We start from the raw sequence: 18,735 nt of genomic DNA, 5'->3' as shown, positions 1-18,735 counted from the left end.
GCGGAGTAGGGTCTGACTACTTTGCGTCCTGTCCTGCCTCCTACACGCTCTACCCAGGCAGCAACCCTAACCCAAACCAAACAGAGTATTTCCAGTTGGTGAGAATGTGAGAATCTCCTGTTGTGTGCTACATGTGTCAAAGGGAAATTCTCGACCTGATTGTCTGGAGATTATTTGAGAAAATGGCAGAAAGTACAGAGAAGTAGGGATGATGGACTTGTTCATAAATCATCATTAGAGTGCTAAGAAAGAAAGAAAGTGTTGATGAAAAAGACATAACGACAGTCAGTCTGTTACCAAACCAACCGACCACAGGGAGGAAACCACACTGAATTACAGTTATTTAACCCTGAACACATACACACACACACACACACACACACACACACACACACACACACACACACACACACAGTAACGTATCAATGAGGCATTGTGATAAGAAATTTCTGTTGTGTGTTTACAGTTTGTCTTTGCAGCCTCTTTAAAATGAACTGTCACTCAGTTCTTACAGCCACAAACAATCCAAAGATCAAACCTTTGGCTGCTCGGATCCCTTATTCATGTAAGTTCAATAAGTATTTGGCCCAGTAACATTTCTTCTTAAATTACACTATGCCAGCTAAATGTACGGATGTCGTTCACGTGGGGAAAACATCATGCATCCGCACAAGATCCCCTTCTGCTTGTCAAAGCCAAAACAGTTGGAAACAAATTTCTTTCTCGCTCTATTTCAGTCCGAAAACAATAACTGTTCATTTCAACGAACGCGCGGTCAGCGATGGGACAAATCACCAAACTCACCATTTACTGATTCACCAACAGAAAGTTGTCAGGCCCTGACCGTGTTTGAGCAGGCTTACGTCATTCCAAAAGCTCAGTTTAGTGTAGGGTGAGAGTCATTTTCTCATTGTATCATTGCACTGTATAGTTTCAGTATTACCAGCTGAATCCCACAGACAGTAAACATTGAAGTGTTGACACTTCCTCTGTGGAGCCCCTGGTCTCCTTGATGGGTTCCACACCCCGGATCACCCGACGACAACATTAACACCGTCTGAAACGTCCCTGCAGCGTCCATACAGAGACACAATGCACAACACTAACAACAGATCCACTACTGTTTGAAATGCGTCACGGCTCCCGCTGTGAAAAGGTTGTCAAATGTTGTTGTGTACTTGATGTGGTCACTGAGTTGGAACTAAATGTATGTAACCCTGATTCTAACAAGCAAGCAGTAAGCTATTGACTCTCTGAACAGGGCAATCATTCTTAAGAAAATACACTTCCTGGTTTAATTTGAATTTCACAAATGATTTTTTTCTGTCTGTCCAAACCTTTTAGTCCAAAACATACCAAAGATACATATAAAAATGACCATTTGCTATTTAAAACAGAGACACAAGACTACAGCTGCAGTAACTAATCTCCGTCCATATTAACACGTCTGACAACACATATCACATGACCAATCGCACACACTGGGCACTGGGCAGAGGAAGCAGATTGTCTGATGTTACCATGCGGTTGAAAATCTTGGATGTATAAGTTTGAAATGCAGAAAAAATACTTTGGAGAAACAATAATAATGGTGAAAAAACAAGGGATTTATTAGCTTGGACCGAGGAGGAGGTGGAACTGTGACTGAAAGGTGTGTAAGCTACCTAACCGATAAGACGTGCGTCTTCGTTTCCAAAGGTCTCCGTTTGTGTCCGTCCAGACTACAAAGCAACCCCAGAGTTTTTAAACCAAAACAGGGGCAGCATTGTTTCCAAATGTCTCCGTTTTAGGGGGTCGAAAAATCTCGTAGTATTGTGGACGCTTGGCGCAAACGTAGCAAAAGATATTCGTTTTTAAATCAAAACTGTAGTAGCGTACAGTAGATGTAGCCGGAAGCAGTGGAAGCACTAGTGGAAGCTGACTGACTGGGGTCAGCCCTATGTTCCCACAGCCCAATGGTCCCACATCCCTATGTTCCCACAGTTCTAAGAATTTTTTTTTTTCACTGAAAATTAGGCCCTATATTCCCACAGCTCTATGTCTAGGAGATTTTCAAAATTAGGTCTTGTGTTCCTACATTTCATTTCAATTTAAGCCCTATCCTCCCACATGTTTTAGGGTTAGGGGGATAAAATATGATACCAATTTATGAAAAAGGAAATGTGGGAACTGTGGGAACATAGGGCCAAATTTTGAAAAAAATCTTAGAAATGTGGGAACAGAGGCATGCTCTTGACTGACTGAGTTTACTCACATGCAGTACCCTGACTTCTTCTGATCAGTTGCGAGCATGTCTGCTTAGCTGTCACAATGGACAAGCACAACCTTGCAAGGTAAAAGAGGACTGAAAACCTTTACATGGGTATCTAGACACGCCATTAATAGAGATAATGTTCACCTGTCCAAATGACTGGGCCAACAGAGCAGATTGATATTCTTTTCACAAGCATTGGTAATGTGTTCTGTCCATATGTGACCATGAAAACGTACCCGGTTTAGACATGAGTTAGACTTCTGCAGCTGCAGTTCCGTACGTGCCTTTGCTGCGGGGCGTTTGCATTTTAGCATTAGAAGTTTATTTGGCAAAGGACATTCAACATGGCAGACATTGAGGATTGATTTAAGAAATCCCCAACCATAGCATTTCTCTTTACTTAGTCATCTTTTACAAACTTTACATTCTACAATCGGATCTGGAACAGTTGAATTTCATTGCTGACAGAGCAAGTAGTCTCCCCCAACAGATGGCAACTTTATGTTGTTATCACTGAATGTTATTAAAATCAGGTTGGGAACACAATCGTGGAAATCCCACGTTGACCCATTCAAACCAAAAGCAGTCTTTGTTATGTCCCGTGTTGCCATCGAACAGTCAACATTTTTTCCACCCTGCTAGCTTTAAACCATCCTAACTGACCTCAATTTGCATTTGAACACAACAACAAGCTTTGAAACGACATACCGTGACGATGGAAACATCACTGCTGAAGGAGTGGCTGGATCAGCACTGAACCACATGTCAGGACTGGCTCTTATCTCTCATAAATGTGAAGCCATTGAATGTCAAATATAAAGTGAGATAGCGGTGACATTTTGATTCGTCAGGTAAAAAAGTGTAGTTTACATACAGCAGACAGCAACGGAGGACTCGGATACATTGTACTTGGATGGTCAGCATGCATGCTAATGAAGACAACTTGTGACTGGTTCCAATACATTTTACATACGTCCCTTTATCATTGTAATTTAGTTTTGTCCAGAGAATGTGCATTTCCATTATTTAAACCAATGACATCATTTCTGCCTCCAAGGCATCTTTGACTCTTGAGAAATGTTTGAACTAAAACTATTCACAAAGCTGGGTGGGGTACGCCTCGGACACATCGTCAGTCTAACACATTCACACTCCATTTACACCTTTGGGCATTTTGGACTTCCAATGGGGAGCAAAACGGAGCAAACAACTGTCAGAGACATGTGGAAGACATACAAACTCAACACAAAAAGAATTCAAGTGTATTGTAAGCTAGACGTACGCCGCCATTGTTAGTACTTGGTTTTGCACTTAAAATAAACAGAAACATGGCTGGGTTAGTCATTGGACAACCACCAAATTTCAGTTTATTTTTCAGACCAAAGGTGTTTGTGGTCTTATTATATACTTACAATAACTCTTATTAAAGTATTACCATGTTTTGAAATTAAACTTTTCCATCAAGTAGAAGCTGAACGAAGCGTGAACAACATGGCTGAACAGAATCTTAAATCAAGTTTACTGCAGAAACCTTGATTGGCTCAACTTAGAGTATCTTTTTATTACTATTAAAAAGAAAGAATTAAAAACCAATTCTTCTCACATATAGCACGTTAAGTCCCTAGTTTTCATCTTGATAGCCTTAATAAGGGTTAAATGTAGTGTAGCTGCAACTACAACTTAAAACGAGGAATACAACTTAAAACCTTATTTAATTGAATATACTTTTTCAATACTTTTTAACAACTTTGCAGCATTTTAACTGTACTAATGAAGTTAAATGTGTTTGGTGTTTGCAACATTATCTGCTCAGCTGTGTCCATCCAAAACAAAGTGGGTATGGCCGGTTAAAAAGAAGAAGGATTCATCTTTAAGGATTTGGTAATGAATGGGTAGAAAAGTAGCTCCATTCAGTTCCCTTCTCTTCTTTCTGTGCCCACCCTGCCCCCCAGCACACTATTACAATGCAGGACCCCATCCCCCCAACAACACCCACATTAACACACATTAACACAAACACTCCCAGCCCTGCCCCCTGAAGAACGCAGGCAGGGGGGGGGGGTGTGTATGGGTGGGTTTCCCCAACTATTTAAGCAGATTCCAACAGATGGTCAAGGAACTTTCCTCTGAGGGTCACGTTGCTCTTCTTCAACGGACCTGACTACTTCTTCATTTCTCTCCCCTTCCCTCCCCACAAAACTCTTTCAACTCCCAGGACAAGCAGTTTCTCTTCCCCTTCTGAAGGACCGAACTGAAATCTCTGAGGTTTCCCCAGGCCTTAAACCTTTTTCTCTGCAGTCTCAGTTTCCCTAAAGACTAGACTAGTCTTCCTTCACTTTGGACCCAGACACGTTTTGTCCTCCCCAGCGTTCCTCCACTGTGGGATCAGGCATCCAGCTCCTTCAACTCAGCGAGGACGGTGGAGCGAACCATGCCCTCCGACTTTCTAACGCCTTTCCTGGAACTGGATGAGGAGTTCTTCAAGGTGAGAGCAACCAATGACAACTTAAATGTTTGCTACATATCTACCAACATGCCAAATCTTACTCGTCTGTCTCCTCTGTGATCAGTTTAAGCTCTTGATTGATGACTCTTAATTATGGCAATGCTAGAGTAAATCATTAATAACCTTTGTGTTTTAATGTTGGGAATGATAATTAAGTGATGAAAAGTTGTAGAACTAATAGCTAATTAAAGACTTAAACCGATGAAATGTGTTACTTTGGATGTATCTTAACTTTATTTGGGGAGATGACTTATTAATAATGCAAGAAATAATGGTGCTTTGGGGAAAATGTAGATTGGCATAAGTCTTTTAATTTTATCTGCAATGTTTGGTTTGAAACGTATTTGTGTAAAAGAAATCTACTAAATCTATTGTATATAAAATATGTCTTGTAAACTTTACAGGAAAAGTGAAAAAAGATCTAGGGTGGGATTTATTTATTGTAAGATTTTTAAACCACAAGGTTATACCTGCAAGAAAGGTTTATGTTTGTTTTTTGGGACCGATGTACACATTTATATTATATTTATAGTTTCATATATGTATAATACTAACTGGAATTAGTTGGTTTTGTCTTTGTGCATGCGTATTCTACTTTAACAGATATTTTTCTGTTTAATAAAAGCTTCTAATACCAACAAGCATGTACTCCAAGCCCTAATTTATTATTTTTTTTTAAGATTAAACAGAGTCCAACTTCCCAAGTAAATTTGTCCCAGTTGCTTTAGCTGCAGCTTTTCAAATCTCCTTTCAGCTCGACTTGGCCCTGCCAGTCTCGCTCCAGCGCTCCAGGAATGCAGAAAGCTCACATCTATTCTTCTCCTTTTGTGTGACAGAATTTCCGCGGCCTGGAGGCGACAGATGGCTCGCCCACCGGCTCACAGCCTCAACGGCAGCAGCACAGTCAACGAGTCCTGGGCTTCCAGCGTCGCCATTCTCTGTGCCCTGTGACCCTCCCCAACTCCAAGTTCAACAGCAGCGCCAGCAGCAGCAGCAGCAGCAGCTCTGATGTGATTGACTCAGTCGGCTGGGGGCTCAACGTGGCCTCCAGCCAGCAGTGGAGCGGGGAAAGTCAGCTTCCCCTCTCCTCGCTCAGCCACATCCCCTTCAGAGTCGACCGCTCTGTCAGCATGATCGAGGGTGGAAGTTTGGGAGCCAGAGAGGAAAAAATGGCTAACCCATCCCCAAAACTGCTGCTACCTCCGCCTGGCTTCGGCCTCAGCAACAGCTCCCTGTCCTCCATCGCTTCCCCGTCTGCCTCCAGACCCCAGGCTCCCTCGCCTCACATCTCCACCCGGTACAAGACCGAACTCTGCCGCACCTACGAGGAAAGCGGCACCTGCAAGTACGGCGCCAAGTGCCAGTTCGCCCACGGCATGGACGAGCTCAGAGGCCTGTGCAGGCACCCCAAGTACAAGACGGAGCCGTGCCGCACTTTCCACACCATAGGCTTCTGCCCGTACGGCGCCCGCTGCCACTTCATCCACAACGCCGACGAGATCCTGGACGGCAACGCTGGCGCGCCTCCGCAGAAACAGAAGCTGAGGCCTCCTCCGCTGCGTCACAGCTTCAGCTTCGCGGGCTTCTCCTCCTTGCCGCAGACATTCCAAGGGCTCGAAGAGTTGCAGCCTTCCTCCCTCCTGTTCGCACGGGCCTCCTCTGTCTCCCCTCCCCCGTCCTCCACAGGGAGCCCCGAGCTCCTCTCCCCTCTCTTCCCTGAGCCAGGGGCGCTGAAGCATTGTCCCTACCCCTTCTCTGGCATCAGCGACCTGGGAGGCGACAGCGGCGATTCGGCGCCACGGTTCTACGCCGTGACCGAGTCGGTCAGCGCCAGGTGTCCCGCCAAAAATCCAAACCTCCCTTACCACCTCCCCCAGCAGCTGCCGGTGCCCCTGAGCAGCCTCCCCGGCCTTCAGCGCTGCTCCTCGGCCGACTCGCTCTCCGAGGAAGGCTACACCTCCTCCTGCTCCCTCAGCTCTTCCTCCAGCGGCACGGAGTCGCCAAGCTTCGAGGGCCGACGCCTGCCCATCTTTAGCCGGCTGTCTGTCACAGACGAGTAGGGGGAGGGTTTTACTGTCGGGCTGAATTTAATCAGGGACCTCTAATTGTTTAAACTCTATGTGACGAAAATGTGATAGTTGGGTTGTTGTTTTTTTGCCTAGTCCAAAAACCAAAAAGCAGCTTTGACCTATTTTTTCCTATGCACAATATAGGGTCTAAATAAAGCAGAAACTTCATCATCACAAGATTTTGAAAACAGTTAAAGAGTTAAGATACAAGTCACAAAGGAGTCAAACATTAGGGTTTCAGTCCCTCCCTAGATCCAGCTAGGTAAACGTACCTAACTTTGTGCATATTGCATTTCTCATCCAAGCAGTTGTAGCGCTGCTCAGTGTTCGTCCAGTTTTAGCTGACTTCTTTTGTGTTCTTTGATTTTTTATATAAGGTTGTCCTTTTTACGCCATTGTTACTGCTGTATACTGTTGTATACTCATTTTTTTAAAGAGAATACATGTAGGGTACGTCACTTAGCTCGGCATTTGCTCAAAACGCTATCCCTACTCAGTGGGAACTTCTGTGTGAGAATTCCCAGTACCCAGATCGAAGAAGGACTTGAAGATGTATGACTGGTGTGCTTTCCATTTTTCAACGGATCTTATTTGTTATTTTTACTCCTTACAAACAGTTCATAGTGATGCCAACCTGCAGCTCTTCTCCAGTCACATGAGGGCTCTCCAACTGCATTAAACCAACCTCCTGTCCACGAGTAAGAGGGTTAAATAACTCTATGTTGTTACTGATTGATTGATTTATTGATTGGATGTATGGCTGTGGCCACTTGATTGTATATGTCAGCCATTTTAACTGCCTGGCAAGGATTCAGCTAAACTGCCTCAGCAACGAATGGTATGGCAACCCACTGACTCACTAGTTACCAAAGTTGATGTTAGAGTTCCCCTAACCGACTGTTAACACCCAGCCTAGCCTTTAACCACGACAGAAAGTATGCAGTGTTATGATTATTGTTGTTATAGCGTAACACATTTGTAGACTTATTTATTGTTTTTTTGAATTAAGTTGTTGAGTTTGCTTTGTGATTGTGCATTTATTTTTTTTATAATCCTAGAGAAATTATGCTTTACGACTGTATTCATAATGTCCATCTGCTTGGTTTATACTATCCAGTAGCTTTAAGAAGGCTCGCGGAGAGGAAAGGAAAGGAGAGGAGGAGAAACTTTTTGGCATTCTATATGTATGTTGCCTTATTGGCTGATAGGCCGGCAGAAATCAAGACTCACTGAAATTTCACATCAAAAGCAGCTCGATAAGTAAGTCGGCGGTTTCTCTATCCAAATGGAGACACCGACTGATGATCTTTAGCATGTCTGCTGTCGGTGTGAGCGTACAGTGAGTCTACTCTCCTCTCCGTCACGCCTCACACACCTGACTGTAATAACCTTTTTCTCCAGTTGTTAAGTGCTGTTATCTAAATGCGAAGCAAAGCGGTGGTGAAAGAGGGGTTTCCGCCACACAGTCATGGCCTCAGTGTGAGTCAGCAGTTGTAAATAGAAATGTGGGTATACAATGATCATCCGTTTGGCAGCTACACAAAAATGTGTCAAAAATGTTCATCTTAGAAAAGAGAAAAGCAAACAATACATCGTACGTGTGTGATTTATCAGGACTGCTGTATTGCTACATTGTGGTCATAGTGTGTGGAAACTCCTACCGTTTTTTAAAAGAAAACCTGTGTGCTATCTTCTTCTCTTGTTGTAGGCAAACAGGGGAAAAGAGACCTTTCTGTACAGTTGATTTGTATCTATAAGAGTTGCCTAGATGACAATGTGTTTGTAGGTCGACCTCTGTTGCACGCTAGCTAGCTAGCTCTCTGAGCTGCAGGTGAAATCAAGCGAGTTAAAATGAAATCAGACAAGATTTTTTTATTATTATTATTGTTTGTTTTTGTCATGAAATCAGGAACTTGACCTGCCCAGAAGAGACGCTCGCTGTTGCTGTAGCTAACTGTTAGCTCGACCTGGCAACAAGCCGTTTCTGTAACTTTTGTTAACTTAAAAGTCTTATTTATTTTGTTTTTCAAAGCGAAAACCTATATTGTGGTGTTTGATATTGTGTTTTTTTTTTTTTTTTTTTTTTTACATAATTTAAGTGCATTTATTGTTTACATTCCACGGGTTATGTTAACGACCTAGCTCTTTATCTTAATATATTTGTCCCATTTTATTTCAAAATAAAAGTCTTTGAAAAATGAAAGCGCAGTATCTTGTATCTCATTTCACGATTGTGTCATTCTGAGGGGTTTTATTAAATTAGGAATGTTTTAGCATTCAAGAGATTTCATTTCAAGCGATTCCAATGGCGCAGACACATTTCCAATATTGGAATGAAATCCTGAGAGTCTTGCTGGAGTGGAGGCGCGCTCCCGTCAGCAAATAGTGTGGTTTAAGATTGGGCATAGAACTCAGTCCGATCTATCTAAAAAAAAAATCCGATAATATCATGTTTGAGACTTAACTTTTAAGTCTTGGTAAAGTTAAATAGTTGTTGTGTAAATTGTGACCCTGCAAGACCCCCAGTCTTTGCTAAACTTTCTAGTCTGTGACTTAACAACTCACTGACATTATCACAGATTGCCTTTAGATGTGAGACAGAGACAAGAAGACTTTCATAGTCTTCCAGTGTATGGTGGGCATTAGGTCTTTTAAAATCTTGAGTAACTTAGGAGTCAAAAACTGAATAAAACCTGAGCGAAATAGCATGCAACATAAGAACGAAATCAAACGCTTTAAACTTCAAACACTTTACTTAGCTCTTTCACCCTCGTCTCCCACATAAACTTTTAATTTTGATGCACATCGACCACACTGAGACTTCTTGTCTTATCCTCACATGCCCCTGTCTCCCATTCTCCCCCTCTGCTCATTCTCATCTCTACCAAACACTTCCCTTAGCTCTTGCATCATTATGCAATTTTCTGCAAGATCGTTGTCTCATGATGACTCCGAGGGAAACGGTCATTCTGACTCTGATGAGCTCAGTTAGACAAGCAGCACAATTAAAGGCACTCCTACCTTCTGCAGAGAAGAAGATCCAGACAGTGAGAAGACGCAGGAACATAAGTGGTGTGGGTTTCAGTGCTGAAATAAACTCACACATTTCTCAGTACAAACTTAATTTGTCTTTGGACCTTTTGCTTTTATATACTAACTGCTTATAAAGAAATGGGCTTCCATCTACAGTATTTCTTTGTGTTTCTTGAGTCAGGTTCCTTGTAAAAAAATAAAATGGTTTGTGGTTAACACTATTGAACAACACAAATGTTCTTTTTTGGCGAAGCGTTCCCACGAGCATCACTTTAAAATTCTGCTACTGTGTTTAGGCCCTTTAGGATCATCTGGGTCTCATTGACGCACAAAAGGACCAAAGATTAACTCTTTCTCTTACTGGCGTTCAGCGAAATCTCCCGGCCCTCCCCTCTGTGTGTGTGTGTTTATGTGTGTGTGTTGTGTGGGAAGAGGAGTGAGTTTTGTTGCATCTCGTCTAAACAGACCAATTTAGAGTGAGTGACACTGAGGACAATGTTTGGGCAACAGATGCTCGAACAAAGACTTCCCAGCACACAATGGGGCACAGAGATACTTGTGACTGATTTCCATCTATTCACACAAAGTGGAGCAGAAGTTGACGTCCTCCCCTGTGTGTGTGTGTGTGTGTGTGTGTGTGTGTGTGTGTGTGTGTTGGTTGTGTTAAAACTACAGTTTTAATTTTGTAGCTGGTGCAGGTTGGGCTAATTAGATAAACTGTTGGGCAGTTTAATCTATAACAACAGATTATGTTTATAACATGATCTTGACAAATAACTAATCTGTAGTTTTAAAAAAATGTAATCTGTAGTAACTGCAGCTGTCGGATAAATATTTAATGGATTAAAAAAGAAGGAGGCCTACATTTCCCTGTGAGATGTACTGTAGTAAAATTAAACTTAGTTACAAATACCTTCAACATTTTACTGAAATCACACTGGAACCTCAACTAAATTGTGCGTGCGTGTGTGTGTGTGTGTGTGTGTGTGTGTTGGCATTCAGCTGTGGGTAGGCTGAGGATTTCCCTCTGGTGAATGAATAACAGAAGAGTGAAACAGGAGCAGACTCCCACAACCCCCATGGCTACTTACCATTCAATACCCGTGGCTGTGTGTGTGTGTGTGTGTGTGTGTGTGTGTGTGTGTGTGTGTGTGTGTGTGTGTGTGTAAGACCTTAAAAAGGCCAAGGGCCATCCCCGTGCAGCCCATCGACCCCTCCCTCCCCTCCTGGTCATGCAGGCTCTTTGTGTATCCCTGCTTTCCCTTTTCAGTCGAACATCTGTATGCTAATGCCGCTCAATGAGAATGGACTAGAATTATTCTGGGAGAGAGGGTGAGGGGTGGCTTCCCTGTGTGTGTGTGTGTGTGTGTGTGTGTGTGTGTGTGTGTGTGTGTGTGTGTGCCCCACAAATAAGACAGTAGAGATGTATAGAGTTGAAGTAGAAGCTGAAATCAAGCCTCTGCCTGAAGAACACAGACATGACATAACATCACATGACTTTAGATGAAGCGTTGAGTCTGAAGCTGTTTTCTCACATGAACTCCTGGACAATGTCCAAGGAATCAGGTCCTGACATTGTCTGAAATTTCACTTCCTCACATGTGGCACGCAACAGGAGATAGTCCATGTCAGATATTGGACTGGAAATACTGTATGTTATTTGTTAAATGTGTTAAATATGTAGAAATATGTTTTGGTTTAGGCGACGGGTGGCGCCTGCGTAGAGCGTGCCGGAGGCAGGACATGCATGGATGATGATTTCGGCGGCGTCTCTCGAGTTTGAGACATTTTGGTTGCCTTCTTCGTGTAAATGACCATACTTCACCTTGGATGTTTGTTTCTGGTTTGCTGCAAGCCGCATGATAGAAACGTCATCAACACGCCCACTCGCTTGCTGTGAATTATCTCACTTTGGCCGCAATCGGACATTACACAGACTTAAATACTGTTTAACATCCAGCCCAACTGAGCGGCAAGAGATTCAAACAATTCACGAACCGGCTACGTGACCATGGTGTAAGCTTTCTGCACGCTGTACCCAGGTGCAACCCCCTTGCCAAAACCAAACAGAGCATGGGCCCCGGACAATCTCCTGTTGTGCTCCACATGTGTCAAAGGGAAACTTTGGACAATGTCAGCACCTGAACGAAGACGCTGGATTTTGTCACCCATCACCTACATTGGAAGCACATTAAAAACTGTAATACAAACTATATTCTAACTGTGGTTAGGTGCTATAAACCCACCCGACCAGCAGAAAAAAAACAACCAGTACCTTCAGTGCATGTTCTACACTATTCATGTGAAGTAGGGAATTAACCGTTGTGTTGTCTTCCCATTGAAAAACAAGCAACTTTTGTTTTTTTCTGCATCAAGTTTTGAAATCAAAACTTTTTTCCACACTTTTGTCACTTTTTTGTCCAAGTTTTTTTGTCACTTTTGCTGCTTGTTCCCGTGCTTTTTTTTGGACATTTTTTCTTCTTTTTTGCGCCACGTTTTTGAAGCTTTTTCCAACAATTTTATAATTTTTTTGAATTATTTTCCTTCAAATGCTATAAAATTGAATAAAACACCCAAATTCAATGAAAGTAGTGAACTGATCTTTTATTTTACTTGTGAAGAGCGTTGCAGGGAACCATCCACGTTATTTTTTTTTTGGACAATTCGGTTGAAAGAAACTTGAGTAAACATGTTCCCTTTTTGCTTATTTTCCACCTCTGTGCAGCAGTAGGGGAAAAAAGATATTTCATGACACTGATTCTAACGTTTGTTCATAATTACAGAGCTTCTCTCATTACAGGATATATCTCTATGAGCACTAACGTTCACTAATAAAAAATAAAGAGAAGAAAAAAGGAGAGGAAAAAAAAGGGGGCAAAAAAGAGAGAGAGGTGGTGCCATCTTGTGGAAGCTTTCGGGAAATACTGTATGCTAATGCAGCTCAATGGGAATAGACTAGAATTATTCTGGGAGAGAAGGTGAGGGGTGGCTTCCCTGTGTGTGTATGTGTGTGTGTGTTTGTGTGTCTGTGTGTGTCTGTGTGTGTGTGTGTGTGTGTGTGTGTGTGCCATTTTTGTGGCAGCTTTAAATCATTTGCATTGCATTATTGTCGGCATTGATTTACATTGTGTTTGTTTGTACATTAATTACAATTATTCAATACTATTTTTTGCACGTGACACAAAACGTGACGTAGCTCCATTTGTTCCATAAAAGAAACTTTAAAATGTTACATGTTATAAATGATTGATTAGTCCAAATGTTGTAGTCAAAGTGTAAATTCTGCAAATGTGTCCCACCTCAAACTGTGTTTGATTCACATGAGCGATCAAATAAGGGAATTGGCATTTATGTCTGTGTGCGGTTTTTAAAATCTGCTGACCCACCTTTTTATTTATTAACCACTTCAGTTATTTAATCAGTGCAATGCTCCCTATTTAAGGATGTAACACACTCTTAGACCTTCCCAGCACAGCCACGTGATGTAATCACTGCTACTTTTTACTTCCTCTACTAGATCTCAGAGGTAAATATTGTACTTTTTGCTCCACTACATTTGTCTGACAGCTTTAGTTGATTTTCAGATGACAGTTTTTCCTCCCCTTCCTGTCCAGTAAAAACCATGTATCTCCAGATGTGTTCATGTTGAATGTTTGTGATAAACTGAGGGATGAAGTCTTCCTTAATGTGTTGAGAAAATTCTTAAAATAAAGTCTTTAAAAAGCCTCTCGGATCAGCTGGAAAATACATCACAAAGCTGTAAACAGGGCTGTTTTTCTGACACCATGAAAAGTTTAAAAACCTTTTAGAGATACGTGGTTCTCACACAGTCTGCAATGAATGCAGATTGTAACATATCCCAGTTTTTTTGGACAGTGGGAAAGGGGCTATAGTGGGAGACAATGCAGCATTAACAAAAAGAATCATAATCAAGCATCAGAATGTTTTCGAGTTCAACAAGTTTGTTTGATGACATTGCCCATTAGGAGCATAGAGCACAGTCTTGCACAAGTGTCAACATGGTGAAGCCACTTAGGAAATATGTTTTTTTTCCCTTCTTTTTTCCTTACTAGTTTATCCTCAGTGAATATGGACTGCTACAATGTAATTTAACCAATGCAATGATCCACTTTTGAATGGACTGTGTCCTTTTTGATCAGGTGTGGAAAAATAGTGGGCTAATGACAATGTACTGATTAACCATTGTTTTTAAATGTATTGAGTGGCATTCTTTCTGCCTTTTCCTGTTCACAGTTTGTGATGGGAGTGCCACTTCGTGAATTAATGACGTCATTCAAGAGCTGGACAAGATTGGTCCTGTTTAGTCAACCAAACTATTTAAGGCTATGGTTGAGGTGTGCAGGATTTTCTCTAAACTTTTTGATCTGCTACTTTTGATCATATCCTACGCACCTGCCTGACAAAAGAGGTGTGCAAAAAATCCTTCCTACGTTTCATGTGGAACAGTAAAGTCAGTCCTTGGCACACACCTTCCTGACCACCTCTGTAAATGCTACATCACTGACACACATAAAGCAATTATATGCTTCCATCGTATGCTTGTCAAACCACCTCCTCGGCTCACACACAAGATCAATCTGGCACTTTTACATGTACTACTGTACATGTTAATTAAATGTGCATTGTCCTTAAATAAATAAATAGTAAGCTAGTTTTGGTAAATGGAGCTAGCTAGCCTGATCAAAACTTATTCAAGAATGTTTGACAGATGACCAATATTTGGAAGCACATTCTCACGTGTTACCATTTCTCCAAGCAGTATCACTAGTGATATAAACATACAGAATAAGTTGAACAGACTGACACAAGTTGACACATGTAGCTCAGCGTAAATTCAGTCAGGAAGACTCCTATTACGTTGTCTCTCTTCTCCTGAACTGATCAGCTGGGCAGTGGGTGTTTCGGTTCTGTATACCAATTAGAATCGGGCACTTATGTTCTAACCAATCACAGCAGTCTACCTTGTTTTAAATCCGTTCTCTCTCTCCTGCTTCTGTCAGTTGTGTTTTCAGACGAGTGCGACTGGGAGGTTCGCTTCCGTGTGTTCCCGACTTTGTCTCGTGGTGCTGGCTGCTGGTGTCTCTCTCTGGGGTGGGACTCTTGCTGGCACGTTCCCGGCTGCGTGCTGTTTTGCTGTCTGGTGGTTTGACCGGGCTGCTTCGCTGGCGGCTTGCCTGACCTTTGTGCTGTTCCGGCTCGTTCTCCCACGCGCCTGCGGTTTGGGGGGTGGTGTCTCGGTCATCTGCTGCTACTCGCCGTGCTCTCTGGCTCCATCCGGCACGTCACCTGGGGTTTTGCCGGCCGTCACGTGGCCGTCGGCGGACGGTGATTTCCTCGGCGGAGGGACCGGGTCGTTTTTCTCAGTTAAGTTGTTCTTTCGTATTGCCACCCGGGGTTTGCACGGGTCGGGCTGCGGGTACTGTGTTCCATGGCGCTGTCTAACTTCTGGTTCAGTTGTGTTCGGGGGTTTACTTGCGGCACTTGCTGCGTTTTGAGTCGGTCGGTGGGCTTGTTTTACTTGACTACGTTATGGTTAAGTGTGCTCATTCTGCAGGGCACCTACCTTCTTTAGTAGGCATGCAGGCTTGCTGCTTCTATTTTCGGTCGTGCTTTTATGTAGCATGCCCTTCGACTACTCAGTCGGCCTTCGCCCACTCGTGCGGACTGCGGTGGTTTGTCTCTCTTCCTATTTCTGTGATGTTGTTATTGAGTTTTGATATTTATTTATTTGGATTGGGACAGTGCACATTGAGCCACAACTCTGTGGGTTTCCGGTGTTGACCGGTCAGCTAGTTGCGTTTGAGCTCTGGTGGTTACTCTGTCTACTTCAGTGGAGCGTGTATTTACATGCTGTGCAGCTGGTGTAGACTCTGCCTCTTAACACTGCTTCGTTTTATCAGCTGTTTACTAAGCGGTGGAATGGTTTCTTATGCATTGATTATGTAGTACTCAACTCTACGATGGCTGTTTAATCTCTGTATTCCACAGTGGACTACAGATGGTGTAAAATAAGGGCGTGGGTGTCTAATATTTACTTTTAGACTGTTTTAATCATTTTGCAGCCCCTTATTGGCTACTATGCATATCTTGTTAGCTGTGGCGTGTTTGTGTAGGCTTCTGTGGCTCAGTGGTAGTGGGTTGCCTGCCAATCAGTAGGTTGGTGGTTTGATCCCTGGCCTTGCAGTCCCATGTCGAAGTGTCCTTGGGCAAGACACTGAACCCAGAGTTGCCCCCGATGCTGCGCATCGGAGTGTCAATGTGTGTGAATGGTTATCTGATGAGCAGGTGGCACCTTATGCGGAGGCCTCGGCCACAGTGAATGTGTGTGAATGGTGAATGGTTCCGTACTACGTAAAGAGCTTTGAGTAGTCGTTAGACTTGAAAAGCGCTATGTAAAAACAGTAATTTACATTCCACAACGTCTGATCATCGCTGCTGGACATTTACGTTCGTATTGGTGATAATTGGCTTTTCGAACGGGCCAAGCACCACTAGCTTCCTGTCTGGTTAGGATTGTATAGGATATTGTGTTCATTGTCTTCTAGGGACCATTGTGATATCTTTGTGTGGTCTACTGTTGGTCGTGTTTGTATTGTATTTGGTGTATGGGTGTGTTTTCTCTATTTCTTTGGAGTTTGGGGTCCTTTGGTCAACTATGGGTGTTTTCAACGTAAAAATATTATTGGTTGACCTGAACTGACTTGCATATCTCCTGAGTGGGGATCCTACTGTTGTGATGTTGGCTGTTGCACGGAACTCTTACCCTTCTTCGCTGTAGCCTCTGTGCCCGGCGTGTCTGTAATTCTCTGTCTGGCTATCCAGTACGTGCGCAGGGATCCGGTGATAGGTCCGGGTTTATGGTCACTGCAGGTTTTCTCATCTTTTCGATCTTGGCTATCTCAGCAGTGGGTGGGTTTTGTCCACTGTTGTGAACTCCCTCTTGTCTTAACCTATCTACTCCGCTGTTGTATACATCATGGTTGCGTGTCCTCTTACCGTATTTTGGTTGTGGCAATCTCTTGACCTTCACTTTTGAGCTGGTGCGGTACCTGTGTCTGCTATTCACCTTCTTTTACCTTTTATCCGTGGGTTTCTCTTGTTCAGTGGTTGCCCCTTCTGCGGGGTTTGTCATCACGGGCGGTGGTCGCGGCCACTGGCCTTCCACTTTCTCACATACTGATTTCATTGTACTTTCTGGCATTTGCCCCATACAATGGCTTGCTGCGTCTGGGGCTGTCTAGGGACCGGAAGCAGATTTCTCTCCTGCGTGTGGTAGTCAGAGTATCGGTGGCAAATTTATGGAGGGCGCTCTCAATGTCACAATATAATGCTTTGATGAGAAGCTTCACCTGACCGGCAGTCACTTACAATGTTGGTACTTCTCGCTACGTCCCTGATATGATATACCTCTGTGGTTGATGCTTTGTCTCGTTTCAGATTCAGACTTTTGGGGGTTTGGCGGCAGCAACCGGTACCGGTAGTGCTTCCTTCTCTCACACAACTGGCGTTTTGGTACTCAGGAATCCCTTTCATTCTATTTAGTGTTAAGTATTTAGTACAAGTATGTAAGTGTGTCCACTCTGGCGTGCTGTCGCCTTATTTCATGTTCTATCGTCATGGTCATACAGATTCATAGTATTATCCATTTCAATTTATAAGTGGTTATTTGTCATTAAGGCCGCGCACTAAATCACTCTCACCTCTATTTCTGACTTTTCCCTATGCATAGATGTTGGTTAAACAGCATTGGGAACTAGTCCTCCTCAAAGCTAACAATTCATCAAAGTGTTATTCTAGTAATTCCTTCAGAATGGGGCTGCTGCTATTGTGTGAGTCAAGGGGTCTCAGTACTTCTCCACAACAGCTTGGACGATGGGCTTCCTCTGTGTACTCTTCTTCTATTCACCCGATGTAGAAGATGTCTTCAATAACCAGATCTTTTAAACTTGATGGTGGTAACATGAATATAACTGGTGGTGGTGTATGGATGGGTGCGTTCTCAATTGGTTCTGACGTATTGTTTTACGTTTGATCAAGTTGGTTTGATGTTGCTTCTAGTTGGTTCCTGTCTGAATTCCCTATGTTATGTGTATGTTCAGCCTGACTTGCTGATATGTGTTTTGCCTTATAATTCCAGGTGCCATTGTAACTGCAGAAGTCTGGTTTTTCCTGCCTAGTTGCCGGAAATTCATGTCCAGCTGAATTGCTGGTAAAATCTTTTGTTTTGTACCGGCCTGAATCGCCGATGTTTTGTTTGTACCGGCCTGAATCGCCGATGTTTTGTTTGTACCGGCCTGAATCGCCGATGTTTTGTTTGTACCGGCCTGAATCGCCGATGTTTTGGTTTTGTACCGGCCTGAATCGCCGATGTTTTGTTTGTACTGGCCTGAATCGCCGATGTTTTGTTTGTACCGGCCTGAATTGCCGATGTTTTTGTTTGTACCGGCCTGAATTGCCGATGTTTTTGTTTGTACCGGCTGAATCGCCGATGTTCTGTTTGTACTGGCTGAATCGCCGAAGTTTAGTTTGTACCGGCCTGAATCGCCGATGTTTAGTTTGTACTGGCTGAATCGCTGATGTTCTTGTTTATACCGGCCTGAATCGCCGATGTTTTGTTTGTACCGGCCTGAATCGCCGATGTTTTGTTTGTACCGGCCTGAATCGCCGATGTTTTTGTTTTGTACTGGCCTGAATCGCCGATGTTTTTGTTTTGTACTGGCCTGAATTGCCGATGTTTTTGTTTGTACCGGCCTGAATTGCCGATGTTTTTGTTTGTACCGGCTGAATCGCCAATGTTTAGTTTGTACTGGCTGAATCGCCGATGTTCTGTTTGTACTGGCTGAATCGCCGAA

General features: G+C 43.1%; 1 protein-coding gene across 1 annotated transcript; it reads left to right on the top strand.

Moving 5' to 3' along the window:
• Window positions 1-4,391: 4,391 nt before the first annotated feature.
• sb:cb81 (mRNA decay activator protein ZFP36L1) lies at window positions 4,392-8,872 on the top strand. The gene is made up of 2 exons (XM_028573765.1): window positions 4,392-4,739; window positions 5,597-8,872. The coding sequence occupies exons 1-2, from the start codon at window positions 4,686-4,688 to the stop codon at window positions 6,818-6,820; spliced, it is 1,278 nt and encodes a 425-aa protein (XP_028429566.1). The 5' UTR covers window positions 4,392-4,685; the 3' UTR covers window positions 6,821-8,872.
• The last annotated feature ends 9,863 nt before the right edge of the window (window positions 8,873-18,735 follow it).

Source organism: Perca flavescens, chromosome 3, assembly GCF_004354835.1.
Source record: "Perca flavescens isolate YP-PL-M2 chromosome 3, PFLA_1.0, whole genome shotgun sequence".
Taxonomy (NCBI): domain Eukaryota; kingdom Metazoa; phylum Chordata; class Actinopteri; order Perciformes; family Percidae; genus Perca; species Perca flavescens.
Note: the sequence above shows the minus strand (reverse complement) of the source record. Positions and strands in the feature narration are given on the sequence as shown.